We start from the raw sequence: 27,492 nt of genomic DNA, 5'->3' as shown, positions 1-27,492 counted from the left end.
TTCCGCTAAGGGGTTATCACATTTTGGCGCCCAACGTGGGGCGACTTTTTTTGATTCTACCATCAATCATAAAATTTTCGCACCCAGAACAGTGGATTTTTTTTACACCTTGGTTCCTGTAGTGTATGATACACAAAAACCAACTTCACCCACATATTATCATCCATTAATTTTTTTATTTCAGCAATAGAATAAGACCAACAAAAGATTTTGTCAAGAACATCGGATGTCACGGAAGGAGCTTTAGCACCATGCCGATTCGCAACGATGTTCAGTCAAATTCCAATGATGTGTCCAAGGACCAAAATTGCAAACAGATTGTTTTAGAGAAATCCTGAAAGCATAGATTATACTGGCTATAAAGCTGAATATATCTATTTGTTTCAGTTTCTCAAAACAAAATGATTGAAATATTGAGTCTTTATCAAAGTAATTAAATATTAATTTTTTATATGATTTTTCAAACCTGTTTTGCCATAATTCCAAGAACCTTAATTAAAAACACCAAAAAATTAAAATTCAATCGAATTTTTGTCTTTGTTTTATTAAAATAAAAAACAAACATTTAAAATTATTTACAATCTAAATTTTTCGTAATATTACAATTCTAAAAAAAAAGAAATTAGAAAATACTTAAAATATTATTGAAAATATGAAAATGATTGCATTTGGATTTCCATTGTCTTCTTTTGATCCGACCAGTTACGAAATTTCAACTTTGCATGTATATGTATCTGAAAAGAAACAAAGAAAAAGAAAACAAAAATTGTTAATATTATTTGTAGTATTATATGTTTAGTTTGTGTGTTACTAACTACTAGAATCAAAATTTAGACTAAAAATATTTATCAACTATATATATTCAAAACAATATTTATTTCAATATTTTTTTTCTAATTTTCTAAAACGTTGAAAACATTTCAAGATTTTGGTTTTTTTTTATATATATATCTCACATATTTTCTTATGTTTTATTTATATTGTGGTCTTATTGAAATTTTCTGTGTCCAAAACAAAAAAAAAAAGATCTTTTCGACTTGTCAGACTATCACATTCATTTTCATTACCTCTCAATAGAACTACTTACACCATTACATGACCAAAATAGAATTTTATATTTACTGAATTTGAGTTTATTAATCGTCATGCCAAGTAGAATCGCGGCTAGAAATAATCAATTAAGTATTTTGAACCCAAATGCGGAAAATTTTGAACCGAATTTAAATTCTAGCGTTTCACACTTAAATACTTCTGAAACGGCAACTTCGACCAACAATACTCCACATTCTAATTCGATCAATTCAGAATCTAGTGTTAACAGAACTATTTTGAATTCTGCTAATATACCACCTTTGATGTCTGTACGGTTTCAACCCGAATTAGGCCCACAGACAACATCGTCTCCAGAATCGTTACACTCTATAACGACTCCTGAATACAGTAGTATCACGGCTAGATCGATTAGAAGGGAATTTTCAAGCATGAATCGGGCAAGGTTACCAACTTTGGAGGAAAGCGTAAATCCTGATACTGCTGTGAACGCAGATGGATTGAGTTTAAGGGACTATGTCAGTGCATCTGTAGGCGCTGCACAGGCAAATATGCTGCAAATTATGGAACAAAGGCTCGCGATAATGATACCACAAGCCATAAGAAATTCCTTAAATTCTCAAGGAACCGTTTCAGTTGAGAATAATAATATTCCTCGCAATGACCGATTACCAAATGACCAGGTAAATAATCGTTATAGACAAGATTCACAAACGCCAAATTTTCGACAGCATAACCAACAACCGCAATTTTCACAACAGATGCAAACTCATCCGCCATACCAACGACAAGGATATACGTCTCATGATATACCTGACCAATACACACCATATGGTCACAAGCCCATGACACCTTTGCAATTGCAAAAATGGGGTTTGAAATTCGATGGCTCTTCAAAGTCAGTCAGCGTCGAAGATTTTGTTTTTCGAGCTGAATGTTTGAGAGTCGATTACAATTGTCCTATGGATATTTTTGTAAAAGGGTTTCACCATCTTCTAACAGGTAGAGCGCACGATTGGATTTGGCAATTTCGCCAACAAAATCCAACATGCCAATGGGACCATTTGAAATACCATTTCATTAGGAAATTCAGAAATTTCGAAACTGATTTCGAAATTCAAAGATGCATAATGGAAAGACGACAATTGCCCTCTGAGACCGCTGACATGTATATATCAGAGAACGTGAAACTCAGAAACCAATTGCGTATTCCAATGCATGAGTATGAGCTTGTACGAATAATGAAGGACAATTTAAAAGAAGGTTTGGTACAATTGATTTTTCCCAAGAATATCGAGACCATTGATGAACTAATAGAAGAATGTAAGAGAGCGGAAAGAAATATTTCAAAGCGAATCTCTTACAGACAACAGAACCAAAATTTTCGGCGAGTTCATGAACTTGAAATAGAGGAAATTGATCCTTCAAATTTTCAACCTGAGGTAGAGGCTTTGTATCCAAATACAGTTCCAGTTAGACAACTTATCTGCTGGAATTGCAAAAAATCTGGCCATACATTTATCGATTGCCCTGACGAACAAAGAAATATATTCTGTTACAAATGTGGGTTCGATGGGACAACATCACCCAAATGTCCAAAGTGCACGGGAAACTCGCTTCGGAACATGACGAGGACTGGGCAAACATGTTCGAAACAGGAATCGACCCAGTAGTTTTGCAACAGAATAGTACCATATTAAATACAGACAATGATTTTTCAAAAAGATTTTTAACATCGAATAATTTTCCAAGCGGCAATGTAGTTATTTCAAATTCAACAAATTTGTCCAATGTGGAACACAATACATCGAGATTAGAAAACTCACACAATGATGGAAGGGATATGACGAAATCAACAATTGAGAAAAATGGAAATGGGTATCACATTGAAAATCGGAATTCTAAAGGCACCAATATCCTTACAGGAAAATCTGATACAGATGCAGGTAAAAATATAGGAACTATAATACCATACGAAGTCCGATTGGAAAATTACAACCGAAAAAGAGAAGAAATTGTTCATGATTTCGTACCTGAGATTAGTAGAAATGTTTTGAAGGCAAGAAAAGGACATAAACGGAGAAAACAAGAAAGAAAAGAAATAGCTTCAGCTTGTTTACCTGTAGAGGGTGACATTCGACCATATATGAATGTCAAACTGAACGGAATGGAAATGCAAGGTTTAATGGACAGTGGAGCAGCTGTGAGTTGCTTAGGCAAAAATTGTTTAGAAAATGTTGAGAAGATGAAGGCACGAATTTTAAATTTCAAATCTGTGATAAATACTGCTGGCGGTGAGCCATTGAAAATAATTGGAAAAGTTATATTGTCGATTGAATGTGGAAACATGGATAGAGAAATGGTATTTTATTTAGTACCAACACTAAAACAGACCTTGATTTTAGGATACGATTTTTGGCAGAGACTTGGCATACGAATTTCGATGGGTAATGATATTGTATGTGAAATAGCAGCATCTGATACCGATAGGAAAATGCATGATTTAACCCCGGAGCAGAATTTAATTTTGGAGAATGTGAAGCTCTCGTTTCGTTGCTACACAAAGTACGGACTTGGCAAAACTCATCTGGAAAAGCATTCGATAGATGTAGGAAATGCTGCTCCGAAAAAGATGAGATATTTTCCAGTCAGTCCAGGTGTACAGAAACTTCTATATGAAGAACTGGACAGAATGCTTATGTTAGGTGTAATAGAAGAAGCAACAAATGCAGAGTGGAACAATCGAGTGACACTAGTTATGAGGCCTAACAAGAATCGTCTATGTTTGGATGCAAGAGAACTAAATAAGGTGACTCGCAAAGATGCCTACCCCTTGCCCAACATAGATGGTTTGTTAGCCAGATTAGGTGACACATTTTTCATCACAGCAATAGATCTAAAGGACGCATTTTGGCAAATTCCTCTGGAGGAATCAAGTCGCCCATTGACAGCGTTCACAGTTCAAGGCAGGCCACATTACCAGTTTAAGGTAATGCCTTTTGGACTGTGCAACGCTGCTCAACGGATGTGTAGACTGATGGACAAAGTGATTCCTTCAGAGTTGAAAGACCGTGTTTTTGTGTACCTGGACGATTTATTGATTGTGTCTCCTAATTTCGAGAGCCATATGGAAATGTTGAAGCTAGTGGGAAACAAACTGACAGCAGCTGGATTGACCATAAATATGGACAAATCCAAATTCTGTTATAAAGAATTAAAATATTTGGGGTACATAGTTGGTGAAGGCAAATTAAAACCGGATCCGTCCAAAATCGAGGCAATAATGAATATTAAGCCACCTAATAGCCAAAAGGATGTCCGTAAATTTTTGGGTACTGTGGGATGGTATCGAAGATTCATCCATGACTTTTCGACACTCACAGCATCTCTTACTGATACCTTAAAAAAATCACCAAAATTTACGATGACTCCCGAAGCATTAGATTCGTTTGAAAAACTAAAGTTACGTTTGATCTCTAGCCCAGTGTTGTCAAGTCCGGACTTCGATCGCCCATTTTTTATTCAGTGCGATGCGTCGAATGTTGGCGTTGGAGCAGTACTTTTTCAGAAGGATGATAACGATTGGGAACATCCCATTGAGTACTTCTCAAAAAAGTTAAATACTGCCCAACGAAACTATTCGACCACTGAAAAAGAATGTTTGGCTGTCATTTTGGCGATCGAACGTTTCAGACAATATGTCGAATTAATGGAATTTTCTGTGATTACTGACCATTCAAGTCTCCAATGGTTAATGAGGCAACGTGACCTCAATGGCCGACTTGCTAGATGGAGCTTGAAACTTCAGGGTTATAAATTTACGATAGAACACAGAAAAGGGTCCAAAAATGTTGTTCCAGACATGTTGTCTAGATTGGGTATGGACGAATTGGTCCTAGGGAATCCGGCATTAATTGATTTTGAATCTGGAGAATTTAAAAATTCCAATTATCTTTCGTTAATTGACACGATTGGAAATAATGCAGATCAACTTCCAGATTTGAAAGTATGTGAAGGCATAATTTACAAAAGGGTTACTTTTAATCGCGACGATATTGAATCCGAGAGTAACTGTTGGAGAATTTGGCCTCCACAAGAGTTGACTACTGATTTTATAAAGAGGTCGCATGAAGAGGCGACAATGCATAGTGGAATGGCAAAAACTTTGCAAAGTGTCAGACAATATTTTTATTGGCCCTCTATGGTGACCCAGATAAGGGATTATGTCAATAAATGTGACACTTGCAAAGAAATAAAACATCCAAAATATACTCTAAGGCCACCAATGGGAGTTGAAGTTGTAACCCAAAGGCCTTTTCAAAAGATTTATGTCGATTTTCTTGGTCCTTATCCGCGAACGAAATCAGGCAAGGCATTCATTTTTATAGTATTGGATCATAAAACCAAATTTGTTCTGTTAAAGCCAATGACAAAGGCGACGGCAAAATTTGTCAATAAATTTCTTGTGGAAGAAGTTTTCCATAAATTCGGAGTACCTGAGTGTATACACTCAGATAATGGGAAACAATTTGTCTCCGAATCCTTTCAAGAATTGTTAAAGTTATTTGGTATACGCCACATAAGATCACCTATACACACACCACAGGCAAACGCAAGTGAACGTGTTTATCAGACAATCCTAAGTAGCATCCGATCCTACCTGAAAACGGACCAAACAAAATGGGACGAAAATTTGTCAAAAATAGAATGCTCGTTGAGATCAACAATACATTCGTCGACAGGTACGTCACCATATTTTGCATTGACGGGATACCAAATGATTACACACGCGGACGCATATAAAATATTGAAAAGACTGAATGCATTGGAAGAGGGCGAAATAAATGTACTACCTAAACCGGATCAAATGCGAATATTGCATCAAGGAATTAATAAGAAATTACATGAGACCTATGAAAGGAATGTGAGGTCATATAATAGGAGAAGCCGTTTTACAACCTTTCGTCCAGGACAGGAAGTGTTTAGAAAAAACTTTGTGCAAAGTAATTTTGCCAAAGGGAGAAATGCAAAATTTTGCAAACAATGGCTAAAGTGCCGGATAGGAAAGGCAATCGGTAACTGCCAGTATGAGGTTGAGACACTTAAGGGAGAATACATAGGTGTAATACACGCACAACATCTACGAGTATGAAAATCTGCCTATATATTTCAATAACCTACTGCTACTACATATTTTCTAGATTTCTCACCACTTAAAATTCTGTTTATCCACCGTTGAGTTGTTATCCATAAGATGTATTTTGTTTGTCTGCATTCATGGTGCTTCAAAATTCAATAATGATCCTTTATACTGCATTCATCATCGCCAATTACAATCCACAGTACCTATAGAAAAAGATAAAGCAATATTAGTATAATTGGATAATTTGATTGAATGAATCTGAAAATAGATAAAAAAAATGAATTAGTATATGATCGTTAACCAGACAATACATAATAAAACTTATCTTGTGAAATAAACCGAAGAGTCCACAACATTTGACATCAAAGTGGTTGAAAACAGAAATCACGTATAATCCTGAATGTTTGTTGTTAACCTCTTGCAATAATTACATAGGGATGCTGTATCATAAGATAGCATTTATCCAATTTTTCGAATTCATTTCCTTTTCCTCTGGCCATAGGCCAGGTAATAGGATATTTTTCAAGGTTTTCCAAAAACGCCATGAATCATTCACCCGCTCGTTTTGCAATGATGATAGACATATCATGACAATGACATCGACTGCTTGCATTTGTTTCACTTTCATGACTATACAATAGACCTTGAATGAATATCTGCAACGAGAAAAAAAAACGATGTTAGAAAATTTCAGCAAATGAGAATTAAATTTTGGGTTACCACAATAAAATGATACCTTTTGTCAACCGACAGTCATACACAGGTATATAGTGCAATCGTATTGGGAAAGTTGAATACCATTCCGATTTTTGTTTTGTCTTATGCCAAACACCTTTTTTTGCCAAACGCGACATTAACAGCCTAATCAGGTAGCCTGTCATTAACGGATGAATATTTTTTAATATCCACAATTTGGTCGACATGGACGCATTTTGTTTTCCTTTTTATTTGACACACACACGTACAACATACACTTTTTTGTTTTAATGCATTGATATGTACATCATTCCAATGGCATCGGTTCTGTGTGTACAATTTATATATGACCAAACAACAGACATTGATCATGTACATGTAATGATGAAAACCATATTAGGACGTCAGAAATGATGCCTGAAAAAAAATGAAAGAGAAAAAAATTAGAATTTGGATCACTACCAAAAAAAATCCACGTAACTTTTATATCCACTTTCAAACACATTATCATGTGCAGGTATAAATCTCGATTAAGTTGGAAATCCAAAAGTGCATATTTTTTGGTATGGAATTTACACCATCCATTATGCATACACTGTTATCCCTTTGTAACACCAATGCACATTTGCAGCCTATATGGCAAATCTTCCACCAACACTGAATGCATTCTGGCATCCACAAGACAAAACAATCACTCCTTGGACACATTAACTTATTTTGTTTTCCTTTTTCTATGCAAAGGCACCCATAAACATAGCATTCATCCATTGCCTTATTACAGCGACATTCGCGAACATATATTTCAAGCCTTTCTTTAACCTATGGAAATAAATCTTTATTAGAATTTTTGTACACACAAGGATAATTCTTAATACATTACCTTTTTGCGCAGGAACATTTGCATTGATATGGTCGACATGCGGACGGACATGGCGCCATTGCCAACAACCACAACTAGACACACTGAGATGCTTGTTTTTTTTTGTTTGTTTGTTCCCAACACTTTACGCTCCACAGGCTGCGCGAAAAGTATTGGCTTTGTGATGTCCAAGGCCAACAAATTTCTCAGAGTATGTCTTTTATTTTTTTTAAGGGCCAAATAAAATGTAAACACATTCGAATTGGTATTTTTCACTACCTCACCAACACTGGTTGAAAATTTACGACTAGTGTAGATACGACTATCAGCTATCATATGGTTAAACCATATGGGAACTGATCATATGGGCTCTCCATATGCTGACGAAGGTGACGTTTTACATCCCGATTGAGGATACACTCTTTTACTATTCACCACTCGTGCGATACAGTGAGCGAATCGACAGGTTTAAAATCGGGAAATTTCAGTGCAACAATAAAAGTGAAAACCGAGAAAGGAGACAATATAGTTGTAGAGACAATTTTGCGGTACAGGAAATTTCCAACAACAGGTGAGAGTTTTGAATTCTTTTTTTTAGTTAAAAGTGAATGAATCATAAATTTAAAATTTTTGCTGCAATGTTGACTAAAGAATTGTGTTGCATGTATGAAAAACGAAGTTATGAGAATATGATGAAACCATGTTCCACGTTTTGTGGAGACACATTTTTAATTCATGAAATATTGATTTAGTGAGGATTTTGAGGTTAGGTTTTGAAGCAACATTGAAAATTTGCCGTTCACACTACATTTTCTTGAAGTTTTTAATGAGAATAAAAAAAATGTATGCGATTTTTGTAGAAACTATATCCAATAATAATAATAAACTGAGTTTAAACATTTCTGACTTTGATTGGAAAGCCTGAAACGAATTCAGAAAATTTGTGGAAACTGAACGACGAATTTTCAACGTGATGTTAGTGCTGAGAGGCAAAGAAACGTGGTCAATAGTGAGGAAATAGAATGAAGTATGTGTTGACCATGTGCGAACACTTTAAATTGATTTACCATTAATATAGTCTATTTCTCTATTCGCAATGTAATCTGGTAGGAAGTTTGAAAAACACCATCTTTCCTAGTGGAGACAAAAATCCACATATTGTCGGTGGTGGTTTTGTGTGTATACACCACGTGGTTGTGGGAGCACATCAGTAAAGACATACACTATTCAAGTCCAGTGGTTTCCCAACAGTTGTGGCACAGACAGACCGAATAAATTAAAAATGCACATTGCCGATATTGCCGTTCATGTTGGAAATTTAAACGAGGTAATTAAATCTGTGATCGTCTTGTAGAAAAGTAAAAAGAAAGAAACTCGTGAGTACCTTCGATACCGCAACAGGAGTATCGAAGGTGCTCAACTAAAAAAAAAATAAGTAAATTTAATTTATACATAAAAACAGACAATACTAAAACAAATAAAAAAAAAATACCAAACAAAATTCGAAAATCACTTACAAAATGAATTGTGACTCAATAGATAAATCTTATTATTTGCATATCTATAAAAAAATAAGTCTGCCCTATGTAATAAAACTTAAAAAAATGAGTTACTAAAAATTTCATTAAGTAAACATTATTAATTTCCACAAAACTTTTATAGAGAAAACTGAGAAATGTATAAAAAAAAAAAACAACAAAACTATTACTAAAAAAAACAAAAACAACTAGAATATTAAAACTACTTATCTACATTTACATGAATTTATTAAATTCGCCAATTAGACCTTGTAAAATAAATATAAAAGGTTATTAAATGTTCTCAAAAACTAAGGATAATCTAAAGAAAAATATTAATGTTAATTATTTTTTTTGTTAATTATTAAATTGTTTTTTTTAATATTGTCATAAATAAGTAAAATCAAAACAAACCTTTATAATTATTTATGTGATTGCATGTGTTATTTATACTTAAGGCCTTAAAATAAATTATATTTCGTTTCAATATTGAACCATAAACTTTATTAAAAACCTCTATATTTAAGAATAAAAATATTTATAATGTGAATTTGAAAAGAATATAAAAACATGTTTTAATTTCTTAAAAAAAGTTGAAATGTAACGGTCACAAAAGTAGGCAAATTCAAAATTTGGGATATTTCCAAATATTCCTTAAGGCATAGAAAATATCATGGATGGCAGAAATGTCATATGGGGTGGGCGAGCCTTGAGACTAAAACACCTAAGTCTCACTAAGAAATCCAAACGATGAATTTTAAGTTGTACTCGAGGCAAAACAGTCTGAAAAATGCATACCTGTCGCAAGAAAAATCAAACATAGCCCGAATCAATCATTTTAATACATCCCATCCCTGGACTAACTGGTGGAGAGAGAAACACGTACACACATACTTAGATATGTTCTTCCAGTGAGAACATACCAAATTATATCAGAGCTGTACAGATGTAATTTCTGTTTATAGCCTTTTTGCAACTCCCAGCTCTGGTCCAGGAAGACAATATGGTACGTTAAGAAATTTAAATGTATAACCTAAATAGCGGATAAGAACCTACCCATCCGGCGAGCTAGACCGCAGCATAACACCATAGTACCATTTCCGCTAAGGGGTTATCACATTTGCCCGCATCTTAATAAATTTTAATGCTGTTTTATGACACCAAAAGGAAGGAAATCGAATTATCAATGCAAAAGCGTTTACTAAAAATGTTTAAGATATTTAAAGTTTTGTTGTTTGTGTGTTTTTTTTTTTTTTTTGTTCTTATTTGTTGATATGTTTAATAAGATTATTATTTGGTATTGTAGTGTATTATGTAGTGTAGTGTATTATTATATATTTTATTTTGATGAAAATGAATAAATTATACAAAATTCATGGCATTTTCGCTTTGACTTTCAATTTGAAGTGGGGATATCATTCATACAAATTTAGGTTGAAAAGTATTTGCAACGATGTTAATTTTGAATTTGACTCGCATCGAAAATTGTTTGACAAATTATTGAGTAGCGATGCATTTCAAGTTGAGGATAACACTTGAGATATTATTGCTAATGTGTTGAATTTCACTGTTGAGGGTAATGTCTGTTTTTTGTTGAGAACGCGATTTTCTCAACAATTTCTCAACTTGAATGTAACCCTAATCCTTTGAAAAAATGTTTGAAAAATTTTTGAAATTTAGCATTTTTCAAACGTTTGTGTTTATTGGGTAATGTCTGTTTTTTGTTGAGAACGCGATTTTCTCAACAATTTCTCAACTTGCGTGAAGATACCGACGTAGGTAACTTTTTTAATTACAACAACCACCGAAATAACAGGGTGACACAGAGTTGCAAAAACCATATAAAATGCAAATAGTACGGAATTTATCAACTGTGGTGCCCACAAAAATTATGGAAAAACAAAATATGACCACAAATTTAGCGAATATAATGAATAAAGATATGTTTAACAAAATTATTAATGTTTAGATGTGAAGGTATTACTACCACAAATTGTTTAAACTGTGATTTAAAACAGAATGTGCACCCTTTCCGCGTAAAACAAGAGGACAACCTCAAGCACAAACTTCGCTCCTGGTGCCAAAATAATAGCTTCGTTCAAAATTCCGCTAATGGGACATCAAAGTGGAGGTCATTACCTACATTTTGATGTATGGCATGTGTTCCAACAGTGTTTTTTACGAAGATATCCCTGATTCCAAGTTTTCAACTGGTGGGCAGAACATAGATTATACCATGGCAGCCAGGAACGGGCTTCGTTCAAAATTCCGCTAATGGGACATCAAAGTGGAGGTCATTACCTACATTTTGATGTATGGCATGTGTTCCAGCAGTGTTTTTTTACGAAGATATCTCTGATTCCAAGTTTTCAACTGGGGGGGCAGAACATAGATTATACCATGGCAGCCAGGAACGGGCTTCGTTCAAAATTCCGCTAATGGGACATCAAAGTGGAGGTCATTACCTACATTTTGATGTATGGCATGTGTTCCAGCAGTGTTTTTTTACGAAGATATCTCTGATTCCAAGTTTTCAACTGGGGGGCAGAACATAGATTCTACCATGGAAGCCAGGAACGGACTTCGTTCAAAATTCCGCTAATGGGACATCAAAGTGGAGGTCATTACCTACATTTTGATGTATGGCATATGTTCCAACAGTGTTTTTTTACGAAGATATCCCTGATTCCAAGTTTTCCACTGCGGGGCAGAACATAGATTCTACCATGGAAGCCAGGAACGGACTTCGTTCAAAATTCCGCTAATGGGACATCAAAGTGGAGGTCATTACCTACATTTTGATGTATGGCATGTGTTCCAACAGTGTTTGTTTACGAAGATATCCTGGATTCCAAGTTTTCCACTGGGGGGCAGAACATAGATTCTACCATGGAAGCCAGGAACGGACTTCGTTCAAAATTCCGCTAATGGGACGTCAAAGTGGATGTCATTACCTACATTTTGATGTATGGCATGTGTTCCAGCAGTGTTTTTTTACGAAGATATCTCTGATTCCAAGTTTTCAACTGGGGGGGCAGAACATAGATTCTACCATGGAAGCCAGGAACGGACTTCGTTCAAAATTCCGCTAATGGGACATCAAAGTGGAGGTCATTACCTACATTTTGATGTATGGCATATGTTCCAACAGTGTTTTTTTACGAAGATATCCCTGATTCCAAGTTTTCCACTGCGGGGCAGAACATAGATTCTACCATGGAAGCCAGGAACGGGCTTCGTTCAAAATTCCGCTAATGGGACATCAAAGTGGAGGTCATTACCTACATTTTGATGTATGGCATGTGTTCCAACAGTGTTTTTTTACGAAGATATCTCTGATTCCAAGTGTTCAACTGGGTGGGGGGGGCAGAACATAGATTCTACCATGGAAGCCAGGAACGGACTTCGTTCAAAATTCCGCTAATGGGACATCAAAGTGGAGGTCATAACCTACATTTTGATGTATGTCATGTATTCCAACAGTGTGTTTGGACGAAGTTATCCTAGTTTCAATATATGATACCAAGTCATATTAATTTAATATGCCTTGATTTGATACATTGAAAGCACATTGAGAATGTTTGCACGTGTAAAGGTTCAATTATTCCCAATAAAAATGCTTTCGTGAAGAAAACATGGGGACAATGAAATTCGATTGTATTGGTAACACTGATTGATTGGTTTGTCGTTGTGCGGAATTGGAAAAAAATATTTTATCTATTATTTTATTAAAAGGTGATTGGTACCGCACAAAGAAAAACTGAATTAGTATACCTAACTTCGGTGACATTTTATAAAAAATCGGCATATACTGCTAGGAGGGTATATACTGACATCAACCCAAATCAATGAAATTTGCTCTTCCAATAGGCTCGTGAGGCAAATCTAGGAATCGGTTTATATATAATTATGGAGCGATATGGACCAATTTTGCTGGATTGTTAGGGGGCACGTACCATATTTCAAGCGAATCGGATGAAGTTTGCTCTTCCCAGAGGATCCGCACGACAAGTCTGGGGGTTATACCTAAGAAATATGTGTCTTTTGCAATACCATCCGACCTACATCAATAAAAACTACTTGTATTTCAAGTCAATAGTTTGTTTCGATCGGAAGTAAGTAATTACTACGGTGAGCGTTATAAAAATGTGTGGTTCAATTTTCTCAAATTTCGAGTTTTAAGTAAAATCAAGAAATTTTTATGAAATATAAAAAAGATAAATCTATTGCAGAAATTTTCATGGACTTGTTTGTTATTATTGATTTACTAATCAATCATTATTGTTGTTATTTATTTCAGCTTAGAACCATGCATTGACTAAACTAGAAGTGTAGCTTCACCAACAGAGGAAAAGTATGTTTGTCAAATTTATTTGGGCAAAGTACTATAGACTACAAAATGGTTTGATGGACAGATGTTTCGCAATTACCACATTCCCCATCAGCATTCTCTACTCGCAGCAAACCTATCAACCAATTATCATAGACTTTTTCTGAGGGGTATAAACCATTGGCGAGTTCACTAAAAATATCATTGTAAAGTATGTGATTTATTGAATCAATATAAAAGTTATTTGCCAAATACCCTCGGAAACTTACCAGGTGGAAATTTTGGTTAATTTTAGAAAATGTTAACTACTATGTATAACAAGCGCAGACTTCACAAAATATATAAATATTTTTCGACAAATTGAAGAAAAATTTTTGCACGTTATTATTTTTTTTCGCCTGTTAAAGAAAATTTCGAAGTTTAAAGGATATATATTGGAGTTCAAAATAGTAAAAGTATCTTTAGCCCTATACGAAGTTCACGAGGTGCACATTTGTGGTAAATACTCAATATATTTCAGTGAACAAATTACTGTAATAACTGAGTGTAGTGCGTAGAATACTGATTTTTATATGAATAAATACACCTAGAATAATGTGTTTATGCTTTTTATTACTTTAATAAAATATATGTTTATAAGTTTTTAACGAACATAGTCCATACCTTAAGTCAGTTAATTTTCTCTGGATCGGGGGGTGCTAGGTGGATTTGGTAAAGTATAAAAAAAAGCTATTGAAAAGGTTTATCAAATAAAAATTTCCACATGTTTTCTACAGAAGTTTTTGGTACCCAATTTCTGCAGAAATTGCTGTTTCAAAACCCATTTTTTACATTGGCCAAAAAAACTGCTGTTTTAGCAAACTTCAATTAGAAGATGGAAAGGTCCTCCTAAAATCTCAATACAATACAAGATGATGAATGAGTAGATTTCCACACAACCAAGAGGTACTAAAATGTGGACGAAATCTTTTGAAAAACATAAAAAAACACATAAACATTAAAAAATATATATAAAATTATATCTCTTTGATTTAAATTTTATTATAACTTGATGGGGGAATATCACCAAGCAGTTTCTCATAAAGTTTATACCCAATAAACACAGGCATTGGGGAAATGCTTGTATTCAATTTGAGAAATAGTTGAGAAAATCGCGTTCTCAACAAAAGGCAGACTTACCCTCAACAGTAGAACTTAAAAAAAATCATTTTAAAGCTTCTATGGAAAATTTGTTAAAAGAAAGCAATTTACAATGTCATTTGAATTAGCGTTGAAGATGAATTAGTAGGTAATGACCTCCACTTTGATGTCCCATTAGCGGAATTTTGAACGAAGTCCGTTCCTGGCTTCCATGGTAGAATCTATGTTCTGCCCCCAGTGGAAAACTTGGAATCAGGGATATCTTCGGTAAAAACACTGTTGGAACACATGCCATACATCAAAATGTAGGTAATGACCTGCACTTTGATGTCCCATTAGCGGAATTTTGAACGAAGTCCGTTCCTGGCTTCCATGGTAGAATCTATGTTCTGCCCCCCAGTGGAAAACTTGGAATCCAGGATATCTTCGTAAACAAACACTGTTGGAACACATGCCATACATCAAAATGTAGGTAATGACCTCCACTTTGATGTCCTATTAGCGGAATTTTGAACGAAGTGCGCTCCTGGCTTCCATGGTACAATCTAGCAAATGGCCCATAGTGGAAAACTTGCAATCCAGGATATCTTCGTCCAAAAACACTGTTGGAACACATGCCATACATCAAAATGTAGGTAATGACCTCCACTTTGATGTCACATTAGCGGAATTTTGAACGAAGCTATTGTTTTGGCACCAGGAGCGAAGTTTGTGCTTGAGGTTGTCCTCTTGTTTTACGCGGAAAGGGTGCACATTCTGTTTTAAATTAAACAATTTGTGGTAGTAATACCTTCACATCTAAACATTAATAATTTTGTTAAACATATCTTTATTCATTATATTCGCTAAATTTGTGGTCATATTTTGTTTTTCCATAATTTTTGTGGACACCACAGTTGATAAATTCCGTACTATTTGCATTTTATATGGTTTTTTGCAACTCTGTATCACCCTGTTATTTCGGTGGTCAAAGAGAAAGATGCTCAGTATGCTTTGACATTTCATCATGAATAGACTTACTAACGAGCAACGCTTGCAAATCATTGAATTTTATTACCAAAATCAGTGTTCGGTTCGAAATGTGTTTCGCGCTTTACGTCCGATTTATGGTCTACATAATCGACCAAGTGAGCACACAATTAATGCGATTGTGACCAAGTTTCGCACTCATTTTACTTTATTGGACATTAAACCAACCACACGAATGCGTACAGTGCGTACAGAAGAGAATATTGCGTCTGTTTCTGAGAGTGTTGCTGAAGACCGTGAAATGTCGATTCGTCGCCGTTCGCAGCAATTGGGTTTGTGTTATTCGACCACATGGAAGATTTTACGCAAAGATCTTGGTGTAAAACAGTATAAAATACAGCTCGTGCAGGAACTGAAGCCGAACGATCTGCCACAACGTCGAATTTTCAGTGAATGGGCCCTAGAAAAGTTGGCAGAAAATCCGCTTTTTTATCGACAAATTTTGTTCAGCAATGAGGCTCATTTCTGGTTGAATGGCTACGTAAATAAGCAAAATTGCCGCATTTGGAGTGAAGAGCAACCAGAAGCCGTTCAAGAACTGCCCATGCATCCCGAAAAATGCACTGTTTGGTGTGGTTTGTACGCTGGTGGAATCATTGGACCGTATTTTTTCAAAGATGCTGTTGGACACAACGTTACGGTGAATGGCGATCGCTATCGTTCGATGCTAACAAGCTTTTTGTTGCCAAAAATGGAAGAACTGAACTTGGTTGACATGTGGTTTCAACAAGATGGCGCTACATGCCACACAGATCGCGATTCTATGGCCATTTTGAGGGAAAACTTCGGAGAACAATTCATCTCAAGAAATGGACCGGTAAGTTGGCCACCAAGATCATGCGATTTGACGCCTTTAGACTATTTTTTGTGGGGCTACGTCAAGTCTAAAGTCTACAGAAATAAGCCAGCAACTATTCCAGCTTTGGAAGTCAACATTTCCGAAGAAATTCGGGCTATTCCGGCCGAAATGCTCGAAAAAGTTGCCCAAAATTGGACTTTCCGAATGGACCACCTAAGACGCAGCCGCGGTCAACATTTAAATGAAATTATCTTCAAAAAGTAAATGTCATGGACCAATCTAACGTTTCAAATAAAGAACCGATGATATTTTGCAAATTTTATGCGTTTTTTTTAAAAAAAAAGTTATCAAGCTCATAACAAATCACCCTTTACTATGAGAGAGTAAGAACTTACATTTCGATAGGAAAATAAGCAAACAAAGGAAATTCAGGAAAGTACCAGAAAATGAATAGATGATTCCAACAAGTGATAACGAAATTGTATCGTTACAATTTGAAATTTTAAATTAACGGAAACTAATTTAAATAAACTTAAACCTATAATTATCAAATTCGTAACAATATAATAATAATAATACACTACACTACATAATACACTACAATACCAATTGAAAAATAATAATCTTATTAAACATATCAACAAATAAGAACAAAACAACAAACAACAAAACTTTAAGGGCCAGTTTCTCATTGTCTTCTTATTATTTATCGTGTCGATAAAACAGCTGATCCCATACAAAAATTTTACTAACCGGAGGTCTATCCACCGGTTAAAATTAATCGGAGGATGAGAAACTGGCCATAAATATCTTAAACATTTAAACACTTTTGCATTGATAATTCGATTTCCTGTTGGTGTCATAAAACAGCTTTAAAATTTATTAATATGCGGGCAATTTGAAATTAGAACGTACTGGACCGCGTGTTAGAATGGATTTCCAGCAGAAGGAATTCAAAAATATCAATTTTAAACTGATAATGGGATGTAAATTAAACTGAAGATGTGATGTACATTTTCATCCAGAAGTTGTTGATTTTAACAATTTGTTGTTTTTAACAATTTTAATTGGTTGCACTTTGAAATGTTTCTGGAAACTTTTTCTTGTTGATAAGCCACTCATTTTTCATTGGTCAGCTTCTTAATGTTTGCAAGAATGTAGCATCCAAAGATTTTAGTTTTCTGCAAAGAGATTTAAGTTTAGTGATTTCTCTAAAGGCCGGTATGCACCTCTAGCGAAATTTTCGGTACCAAAAATTTATTTAAGTCTACAACAAAAAAACAGGGCTGTGTTCACAAATTTTAAACCAGCTAATCGCTTTTAAAAATTTTTAATATATGTTCCAAATATTCCTCAAATAAATTGCTTATTATTTACAGACCTTTTAAAACTTTAACGCACACAATGATTGTAATAAATTAAATGTTTGCTGCCAAAATATGCTTTTGACAACCCTGTTATTTTCATTAGAGGTGCGTACCAGCTTACGAAATTGAACGCTACCGAAAATTTCGTTAGCATAAATAGCAATGCATTTCTTATGGGAATGAAATTTTTCGATAGAGGTGCATACCGGCCTTAAAGTGTTAATTTAATTTTTCATATAGACTTACCATTTATTATAAACTATTTGAAGCAGTTCCAGTCAACTGTCCAACATTTTTTCATCGGTCAGCTTTTTAATGTTTTCTGCAAAGAGATATACATTTAGTGACTTCCTTAAAGTTTTATTTCATTTTTTTAATTTCACTTACCTGTTATTATAAACTATTTGGAGTAAATCTAGTTATTTGTCTAAAATTTTCCATTTTTTTTATTTCTTCCAATTGACCACGAATTTAGTTGCACAAATAAGTATTGAAAACCACATGGTTTTTTCGTTGCATTTTAGGGTAGTGTTTGCGTGGATGCGTGGATACCTGCAAACCCTTCTGACCATGAATCTATTTTAAATAGACTGAAACGATGCAATCCAGATCTTCCAACAGCTGATTGGAAGGTTGGCCGTTTGGATGAAGTGGATGGACCAAGACGGCATGCACTGTTTATATTGAACACTCAGTCTTTGCCACATCTAGCAAAGTCCCAGGGCCGTGAATGTTATGGCTTTCATTATATCCAAATGAAGGTATATAAAAACGATCAGCTAAAGGATTCAGAAATGGACAAGCCTCTGTCTGAATCAGAAGTAGGCGGATCCTCTTGCGAAGTCGAGGGAGATACCAAAGTTTGAAGACATGGATAGACACCGTATGCGAGAGGAGGTTTCTATTGCTTCAGAACTCACCAAAGTTGAACCTATGGTTATTGAGAGAGTCACCGAGATCTCTGAAGAGAACATTCTTGATGACTCGATAGAAGCGGCTGATGTGACGGTTGTTGAAAATCTCGATGGTCCTACGGATCCTCCAGATAAATCTTCATCATTGTAAGGCTGCATGTGCTGCCTTAAAAGTTCTCCTGATGAAAGGGGACATAGATACAGTTCTTATTCAAGAACCATATGTTTATAGAAACAAAATATGTGAATTAAGTACTCCGGGGTTCAAACTATTGCAGTATACTGGTAATGATGTAAATCGAGCCTGTATAATTGCTAAAAACAAGCTCAACTTGTTTCTGCTTCCTTCAATGTGCAATACAGACAATGTCGTTGCCAGTTTAGAAATAGCCAAATGCAAATATTGGGTATCTTCGGTCTACATGGGACATGACAGAGAGATGCCTTCATATGCCGTTAAGACCTTAGTGGAGGAGTCACTGAAAACAAAGACGAAACTCATTATGGGATGCGATGCGAATGCACATCATAGTATATGGGGAAGTGGTGATACTAATGCAAGGGGAGAGTCGCTAATAGAGTTTATTTTGAGTACTAATCTGGTAGTTTGCAACAAGGGAGATGCCCCAACCTTTGTCACTAAAAACAGGCAAGAGGTTTTGGGCATCACCTTGGCCTCGCAAGGTGAATGAAATGATATCTGAGTGGCAGGTTTTAAATGAACACAGCTTCTCAGATCATCGCTACATCAGTTTCAAATTTGATGTTCATACCACCAAGACCATATTTCCGCCAAATGTTAGGAAAGCTGACTGGAATAGGTATAGGGAATCGTTCAATATGATGATACCGGAAATACCAGAGACAAATATGAGCACAGTGCAAGTTATCGAACACGCAGTGGAGAGGATTACTAAGGCCTTCAACATTCAACACTAAAAGCTGCATGCCCTAAGGGGAAGCCAAGGGGGAAAAATCGACCACCATGGTGGTCTAAGGAGTTAGGTAATATGAGGAAATCGTGCAGGAAGCTCATTAACACATCAAAGTCCACCAGAGCTCCTGTGGATTGGGACGCTTACAAGAAGAATCTGAGAGGATACCAGCGAGAACTGAGAAAGGCTCAGCATAACTCTTGGAATGATTACTGCAGCAGCATTGAGAATACGTCCGAGGCTTCCAGACTACGGAAGGTTCTAGCATCCACGAGCTCCGCTCCAGGTTTCATTAAAACATCGGAGGGCAATTGGACAACGTCCAGTGAGGAGACGTTGGAGGTACTACTGGACACACATTTTCCCGGAAATCAGACGGTTGAACCATGCACTGGCGGTGCCACAGTGGCTCAGCGGTCGTTTCCTATCGAGGAAATTGTATCAGAATCTAGAATAAAATGGGCGTTAAATAGCTTTGGATCATTCAAATCCCCCGGACCTGATGGAATTACTCCGGCGGAGGAAAATTCCCATCAACAGTTAGAGATATTATACAGAGAGCCCTCCGGATGAATGAGAAATGGGCGAAAGATAATGGTCTTGGGGTAAATCCTGCAAAGACAGAACTTGTCATGTACTGCAAAGATCGCAAAACTCCCACGGTTAGGCCCATTTCCTTAGGGGGTATTGAAATTCCCTTTAGGGAGTGTGCAAAATACCTTGGTGTTATTTTGGACAGGAAGCTGAACTTTAAGCTTAATATTGAAGAAATGGCGAGGAAAGCAACGGTAGCTTTATACTCGTGCAAAAAGGCAATAGGGAAAAAGTGGGGACTAAATCCAAAAATTTTACATTGGCTATACACGGCAGTGGTTAGTGCTATATGGTGTTGTAGTCTGGTGGCCGGCACTTCACCAGCCGACAAGTTTAGACAAAGTTCAGCGTATGGCGTGCGTGTGTATCTCAGGTGCATTCAGCAAGACAGGAACAAATTCCCGTAATGTCATACTGCATCTGTTGCCTTTAGACATTTCGGTCAAACAGTCAGCTGCAACAACGGCTGTGCGGTTGCGCGAGCTATCGCTGTGGTCGGAAAAAAGTTACGGTCACAGTTCGGTCCTCAAAATAATGCCAGATGTGCCTGGCGTAGTGGATTACACTTTGGCGAGTCCACTTTTCGACAAAAAGTTTGAGACTCTAATTCCCAACAGTGAGGCGTGGTGTACACGGACCCCGCGGAATAAAAGATATGTAGATTTCTACACTGATGGCTCCAAATTGGATGGCCAAGTGGGTTTCGGAGTATATTCTAAAGATCTGGAACTTCGAATAGCGAAAAGATTACCCGATCACTGTAGTGTTTTTCAGGCTGAAATATTAGCAATAAGAGAAGTGGTGAATTGGCTGAGAAGTAATGCTCCAAGCAATATTGGCATTAATATATACTCAGACAGTCAACCTGCAATAAAATCCTTGGACTCTGTGTTCCTCAACTCGAAAACGGCCATCGACTGCCGCAAATCTCTCAATGATATGACTGAGCAGCACAATATTCACCTACTGCGAAGCAGATGAGCTAGCAAGGCTAGGAACTACCTTACATATTCCAGGGGAACTAGAATCTGTTGGTATGCCTCTGGCTACCTGCACGCTCTTACTGCGTGAGAAGGCTGTCATGATGGCAAATGTTCGATGGGAGAATTGTAAGGGTTGTAACGACACCAAGCAAATATGGCCCCATTTAAACTTAAACCGCACACTAGATATGCTAGTGTTCTCGAGACGCCAGATATCACTCCTGATATCTGCTATAACGGGTCGCTGCCTGATAGGCGATTTTGCAAAAACTATTGGTGCGAAGTATAATGACTATTGTATGAGCTGTCATGATGCGAAGGAAAAGGAATCAATAAAACACCTCTTGTGTGAGTGTCCTGCATTTTGTGTAAGGCGTAAGCAAATTTTAGGGGCATATAGCTTCAGATTACTGGCGGACCTGGAAAACGTTAACTTAAGCAGTCTGCTAATGTTTTTGGAACAATCTGGTTGGTTCAACAGAAGAAAATAATCGAGAAGGTTCAGCGGTTAAAACTAGAAGTGCCCATATGTAATAGGTACTTTTAGTTAATGTGGTATCACAATGGACTGAATAGTCTAAGTGAGCCTTGATCTTAATCGGGCTGCCACTTTAACCTAACCTAGGATAGTGTTTTGTCAAAGTTTTCTGATATTATCTTCAACACCTTTTCAAAGATTTCATCAACATTTTGGCAAATTGAAAGTAATTCGCAAACAATTTGAATATGTATTGAAGATGAGCTGTTTCAACCTCAAGCAGAAAAGTTGTTGCATTTGAAAAACGCTCGTCGTGTGTTTATTGGGATATTTGGAGCAAGTGCAGTTTATGGGCCCCTCACCGAATTGCTTAAAATTAATATATGTTGTGTCATTCGGTGAGCTGATTCCAACAAAGTGACCCATACCAGGGGGAAGTACCCGGGTCTTGAGATATAGCCCTCCAAAGGGCCAATAAAAACTTGATATATCTCTTTTGTTTTTTGTCCAATCTAGACAAAATTGATATCATATGAAAGCTTAGTCAATGCACTTTTATACGCAAAAAATATTTTAATATTTAATTTAGTTAGGGAGATATAAATAAAAAAAGAAATTTTTTACCCTAATTTTTTGTTATTTTCGTTCTATCCCAAAAACTCTTTGATTATACCCAATGATTTTTTATACATAGCTTGAAAGCCTAGTTTCTGGCCTTTGATGTACTACATGTCTTTATAGGTCCATTTTTAGCAAAGTTATTGAGCTTTTATTCTGAGTAGAACAAAAATTGTTTTATTACTGAAATAATTTTTGTATGTTGTAAGTATTAACCCAAGGGGGAAAAGTGGCCGGCCGGACAGAGTCCAAAGTGGGCTAACGTGGACCCAAGGGGGGAGAGTAGGAGGCCTTCGGCCGGGGTTTAAGACTTTCTCCTATGGACAGTGTCCAAAGGGGGCTAACGCAGACCCAAGGGGGGAAAGTAGACGGCCTTCGGCCGGGGTTTAAGACTTTCTCCTATGGACAGAGTCCAAAGTGGGCTAACGCAGGCCCAAGGGGGGAAATGTAGCCGGCCGGACAGAGTCCAACGTGGGCTAACGTGGACCCAAGGAGGGAGAGTAGACGGCCTTCGGCCGGGGTTTAATACTTTTTCCTATGGACAGAGTCCAAAGTGAGCTAACACAGACCCAAGGGGGGAAAGTAGCCGGCCGAACAGTGTCCAAAGTGGGCTAACGTGGACCCAAGGGGCGAGAGTAGCCGGCCTTCGGCCGCAGACTCAAGGGGGGGAAAGTAGCAGGCCTTTGGGCGGGGTTTAAGACTTTCTTCTATGGACAGAGTCCAAAGCTTATTCAATGCACTTTTATACGGGCTAACGCAAACACAAGGGGAGAAAATATTTCAGTAATAATATATTTTTTTTCTACTCAGAATAAAAACTTCATAACTTTGCTAAAAGTGGACTTATAAAAAATGTTGTACATCATTCGAAAGGCCAGAATATAGGCTTCAATCTATGTGTAAAAAATGTTGTATAATCGAAGACTTTTTGAGATATAACGAAAATAACAAAAAATAGGGTAAAAATTTTCTTTATTTATATCTCCCAAACTAAATTAAATATTAAAAAAATATTTTTTGCGTATAAAAGTGCATTGAATAAGCCCAATAAACACAAACGTTTGAAAAATGCTAAATTTCAACAATTTTTCAAACATTTTTTCAAAGGATTAGGGTAATGTTCAAGTTGAAAAATTGTTGAGAAAATCGCATTCTCAACAAAAAACAGACTACCCTCAACAGTGAAATTCAACACATTAGCAATAATATCTCAAGTGTTATCCTCAAATTGAAATGCATTGCTACTCAATAATTTGTCAAACAATTTTCGATGAGAGTCAATTTCAAAATTAACATCGTTGCAAATAATTTTCAACCTAAATTTGTATGAATGATATACCCACTTCAAATTGAAAGTCAAAGCCAAAATTCTATGAATTTTGTATAATTTATTCATTTTCATCAAAATAAAATATATAATACACTACTCTAAATAATACACTACAATACCAATTGATAAATAATAATCTTATTACACATATCAACAAATAAGAACAAAAAAAAAAAAAAAACAAACAAACAAACAACAAAACTTTAAATATCTTAAACATTATTAGTAAACACTTTTGCATTGATAATTCGATTTCCTTCCTTTTGGTGTCATAAAACAGCATTAACATTTATTAAGATGCGGGCAATTTGAAATTAGGAACGTACTGGACCACGTGTTAGAATTGATTTCCAGCAGAAGGAATTCACAAAATATCCATTTTAAACTGTTAATAGCATATGAATTAAACTGACGATGTGATGCACATTTTCATCCTGAAGTTGTTGATTTCAACAATTTGTTGTTTTTAACAATTTTAATTGGTTGCACTTGTAATGTTTCTGGAAACTTTTTCTTGTCGATAAGCCACTCATTTTTCATTGGTCAGCTTCTTAATGTTTGCAAGAATGTAGCATCCAAAGATTTTAGTTTTCTGCAAAGAGATTTAAATTTAATGACTTCTCTAAAGTGTTGATTTAATTTTTCATATTGACGTACCAATTATTATAAACTATTTGAAGCAGTCCCAGTTAATTGTCCACCATTTTTTCATCGGTCAGCTTTTTAATGTTTTCAAGAACGTAGAATCCATAATTTTAGTTTTCTGCAAAGAGATATACATTTAGTGATTTCCTTAAAGTTTTATTTCATTTTTTTATTTTCACTTACCTATTTTTATAAACTATTAGGTTATTTGTCTAAAATTTTCCATTTTTTTAATTTCTTGCAATTGACCACGAACTTCGTTGCACAAATAAGTATTGAAAACCACATGGTTTTTCGTTGCATTTTAGGGTAGTGTTTTGTCAAAGTTTTCTCATATTATCTTCAACATCTTTTCAAAGATTTCGTCAACATTTTGGCAAATTGGAAGTAATTCGCAAACAATTGAAGATGAGCTATTTCAAGTCAAGTTGAACTTATGTTGAAAATCATATTTACTCTCAAACTGAAAAGTTGTTGCATTTGAAAAACGCTCATCCTGTGTTTATTGGGAGCTTTCATATGATACCAAGTTTGTCTAGATTGGACAAAAAACAAAGAGATATATCAAGTTTTTATTGACCCTTTGGAGGGCTATATCTCAAGGCCCGGGTACTTCCCCCGGGTATGGGTCACTTTGTTGGAATCCAGGATACACTTATTTTAAGTGTATCGTGGTTGGAATCAGCTCACCGAATAACACAACATATATTAATTTTAAGCAATTCGGTGAGGGGCCCATAAACTGCAGTTGAGCCACATATTTTTGGTGCTTTTTGCCTTTCGGGAGTTGGCATTACTGGTTGTTACTTCTTCTTCTTCTTCTTCTTCTTCAATTAGCGCAGTTAGGTGGAATCATAGTAAGCTAAGTCAGTAATTCTCTTTTTCAGTTTAGAAATAACAACCAACGTCGAAAAATATGTTACTACTGCCTATTTAACTTTCCTCTGAAAAGTTTATTTACAAGTTTTTATGCGCGTATATGGAGAATGCTATTTATCGAGGATTGGTTTTTTATAGAACACTATTGGTATTTATAAAAACGTGTATAAACAATAAGAGAAATATGCACTTAGTCATTTTCTCTCGTATCTCGGGTAATTTAATGCAAAGTATAAATTTATTATTAGCGTTACTGTTTCCTTGTTATCAAATATGAGCATGGAAAAATCTTGCTTAAAACGTATGCGTTCTGAGGAGGATGACTTTGTTCTTCAGCGTAAAATGCATGTCAACGAAAAAATTATGGCTTCTCACGACAGCGAAAAAATGAAAAAAATTCATGGTAAGCATGCCCAAACATTTCATTCATCGAACAACTCGGAGTTTCATATGGAATTTCAAACTATCGCTGCATAGCAAAAACAACAAAAATGCTTTTCCAAGGAGCACGTTCTATTAGCAGCAAAAATATTCTACTGGACCATAATAAAAAGACTCCACTCGACAGACTGGTAGTATTGTTTGGTAATGGGCAGATCGAATCCGCCAGAAACGCTGACGAACAAGATGATGAATTTCTTTGGATTCGTCGCAAAGCCAAATGTTGTAATCGAGAAACATATGTCCAGAGCAACTGTACTAATTGTCAAAATTATTTGTGTGAAGAATGCGGTTATTCCTGCACAGAATGTAACTCCTTTATTTGTAACTCTTGTATCTCATTATTGTAAGTAAATACTTTGAAACTTAATTTGTTCAAGCTCATGTGCTATTACATTTCTTTTTAGTGGCACTGGTAACGTCGATCAGCCGTTGTGCGAGAAATGTACACTCTTTACCTAATTCGTAGATACATATTGTTCTATTTCAATTTATTTGTAATACATAGTTGGGGCTTTAAAAACAATTGCTGGTCGATATTAAATATAAATATTTAAAACAAATATACAATTCCGATCTAACTAAATTTTGTAGCCGTTTACTAAAACGCGTCCAAAAATATTCAGGTAAAATGCTTAAGAAATAATAAAGGACGCTGAAGAGTTTTGCCCTTATGCGAAACAATTATATAAAAAAAGAGGAATTTATAACAAATTAACAACAATTTGAACAAAAACTTTTTACTGTGGAATTCATAATTAAACACAACTAGCGGAATTGAACATTAAACACATCGTTTTCAGCTGTTCCTCGATAATCGAAGCCCAACTTACAATCTTTGGTAGGGAGCCACCGTGGTGCAATGGTTAGCATGCCCGCCTTGCATACACAGGGTCATAGTTTCAAATTAGGCTTGCCAGATGGCCGTGATTCGCCTGGATTGTCCCGAAATTTCGTTTGCCAAAAATCCCGGAAACCCAAATCTAGAAACCCAATTTTCTATACGATTTGCCTGAAATTGGAAATCTAGAGGTATTTTAGAACCATGAATAGGTGTGCCGAAAATGGGGTGTATTGGTCTATGGTTTGCTATAACCCCCATATAACCCGATCTCCCGATTTTACTTCTTGAAGTTTAGGAACCGTATTTTTTATCCAATTTGCTCGAAATTTGAATTCTAGAAGTTTTGGAGGACCATAAATAGGTGTTCCGAATAAATTCTGTATCGGTACAAATATTGATATATCCCCCTTATAAACCCGCCCACCGATTTTGTCTAGGTTTTTCAGAACCACAATTAGATGTGCGGAATTTTGTGTATCGGTGCATGTTTTTGGCATAGCACACATATAGACTGATTTCCCGATTTTACTCCTTGGGCTTATATAAACCGTAGTTATTATCGGATTTGCCTGAAATTGTAACGAATTTAGTTTTTATTGCTCCATTTGGTAAGACATCCATATAGACCGATTTCACTTCTTGAGGATATAGAAGACGCACTGATCATGAAAATTGCTTGAAGCTGAATCCAAATTCCCAGTATAGAAAGCACTAGGAAAGAAGCAGCGATTGTCATCTCAGAGTTTAAGTTTGTTTGCTAAAACCGAAAGTAATATGCCAGTAAATATTAGTTTAGGTTTCCTTTAAAAAAATCCCAATATTTACGATTGATATAAAATCATGGGAGAAAGTTTCAGATGTTCCAACATTTTTAGGATTTTCAAAGACTGCATACAATAAC

General features: G+C 35.8%; 1 protein-coding gene and 4 long non-coding RNA genes across 5 annotated transcripts; 2 read left to right on the top strand and 3 right to left on the bottom strand.

Annotated features, from left to right (window-relative positions):
• Positions 1–512: 512 nt before the first annotated feature.
• On the bottom strand, positions 513–7,899 carry LOC142229611 (uncharacterized). The gene is made up of 5 exons (XR_012720443.1): positions 7,770–7,899; positions 7,371–7,708; positions 6,930–7,306; positions 6,261–6,849; positions 513–734 (listed from the first exon to the last, which is right to left on the bottom strand). It is a non-coding gene; the product is annotated as an uncharacterized LOC142229611 (long non-coding RNA).
• A 5,021-nt stretch (positions 7,900–12,920) lies between these two features.
• On the top strand, positions 12,921–14,263 carry LOC142230241 (uncharacterized). Its single transcript, XR_012720615.1, has 2 exons — positions 12,921–13,380; positions 13,566–14,263. It is a non-coding gene; the product is annotated as an uncharacterized LOC142230241 (long non-coding RNA).
• Positions 14,264–17,463: 3,200 nt separating this feature from the next.
• On the bottom strand, positions 17,464–18,529 carry LOC142231965 (uncharacterized). The gene is made up of 3 exons (XR_012720976.1): positions 18,318–18,529; positions 18,177–18,252; positions 17,464–17,744 (listed from the first exon to the last, which is right to left on the bottom strand). It is a non-coding gene; the product is annotated as an uncharacterized LOC142231965 (long non-coding RNA).
• A 5,561-nt stretch (positions 18,530–24,090) lies between these two features.
• On the bottom strand, positions 24,091–25,246 carry LOC142229867 (uncharacterized). Its single transcript, XR_012720514.1, has 3 exons — positions 24,611–25,246; positions 24,440–24,545; positions 24,091–24,374 (listed from the first exon to the last, which is right to left on the bottom strand). It is a non-coding gene; the product is annotated as an uncharacterized LOC142229867 (long non-coding RNA).
• A 28-nt stretch (positions 25,247–25,274) lies between these two features.
• On the top strand, positions 25,275–26,333 carry LOC142229866 (uncharacterized). Its single transcript, XM_075300445.1, has 4 exons — positions 25,275–25,454; positions 25,555–25,709; positions 25,784–26,093; positions 26,155–26,333. Exons 1-4 carry the CDS (start codon positions 25,414–25,416, stop codon positions 26,207–26,209), a joined length of 561 nt encoding a protein of 186 aa, XP_075156560.1. The 5' UTR covers positions 25,275–25,413; the 3' UTR covers positions 26,210–26,333.
• The last annotated feature ends 1,159 nt before the right edge of the window (positions 26,334–27,492 follow it).

This window comes from Haematobia irritans, chromosome 3 (assembly GCF_050003625.1).
Source record: "Haematobia irritans isolate KBUSLIRL chromosome 3, ASM5000362v1, whole genome shotgun sequence".
In the NCBI taxonomy this organism is placed as follows: Eukaryota; Metazoa; Arthropoda; class Insecta; order Diptera; family Muscidae; genus Haematobia; species Haematobia irritans.
This window is presented reverse-complemented; position numbering and strand designations above follow the sequence as displayed.

What these genes read in the sequence shown, in the direction of transcription:
- LOC142229866 (XM_075300445.1), top strand. Translation starts at nt 25,414, where the DNA reads ATGCTATTTATCGAGGATTGGTTTTTTATAGAACACTATTG. An exon ending in TTTTTTATAGAACACTATTG is followed by an intron (nt 25,455 to 25,554) that starts GTATTTATAAAA and finishes ATTTATTATTAG; the next exon opens with CGTTACTGTTTCCTTGTTAT. An exon ending in AAAAATGAAAAAAATTCATG is followed by an intron (nt 25,710 to 25,783) that starts GTAAGCATGCCC and finishes ATCGCTGCATAG; the next exon opens with CAAAAACAACAAAAATGCTT.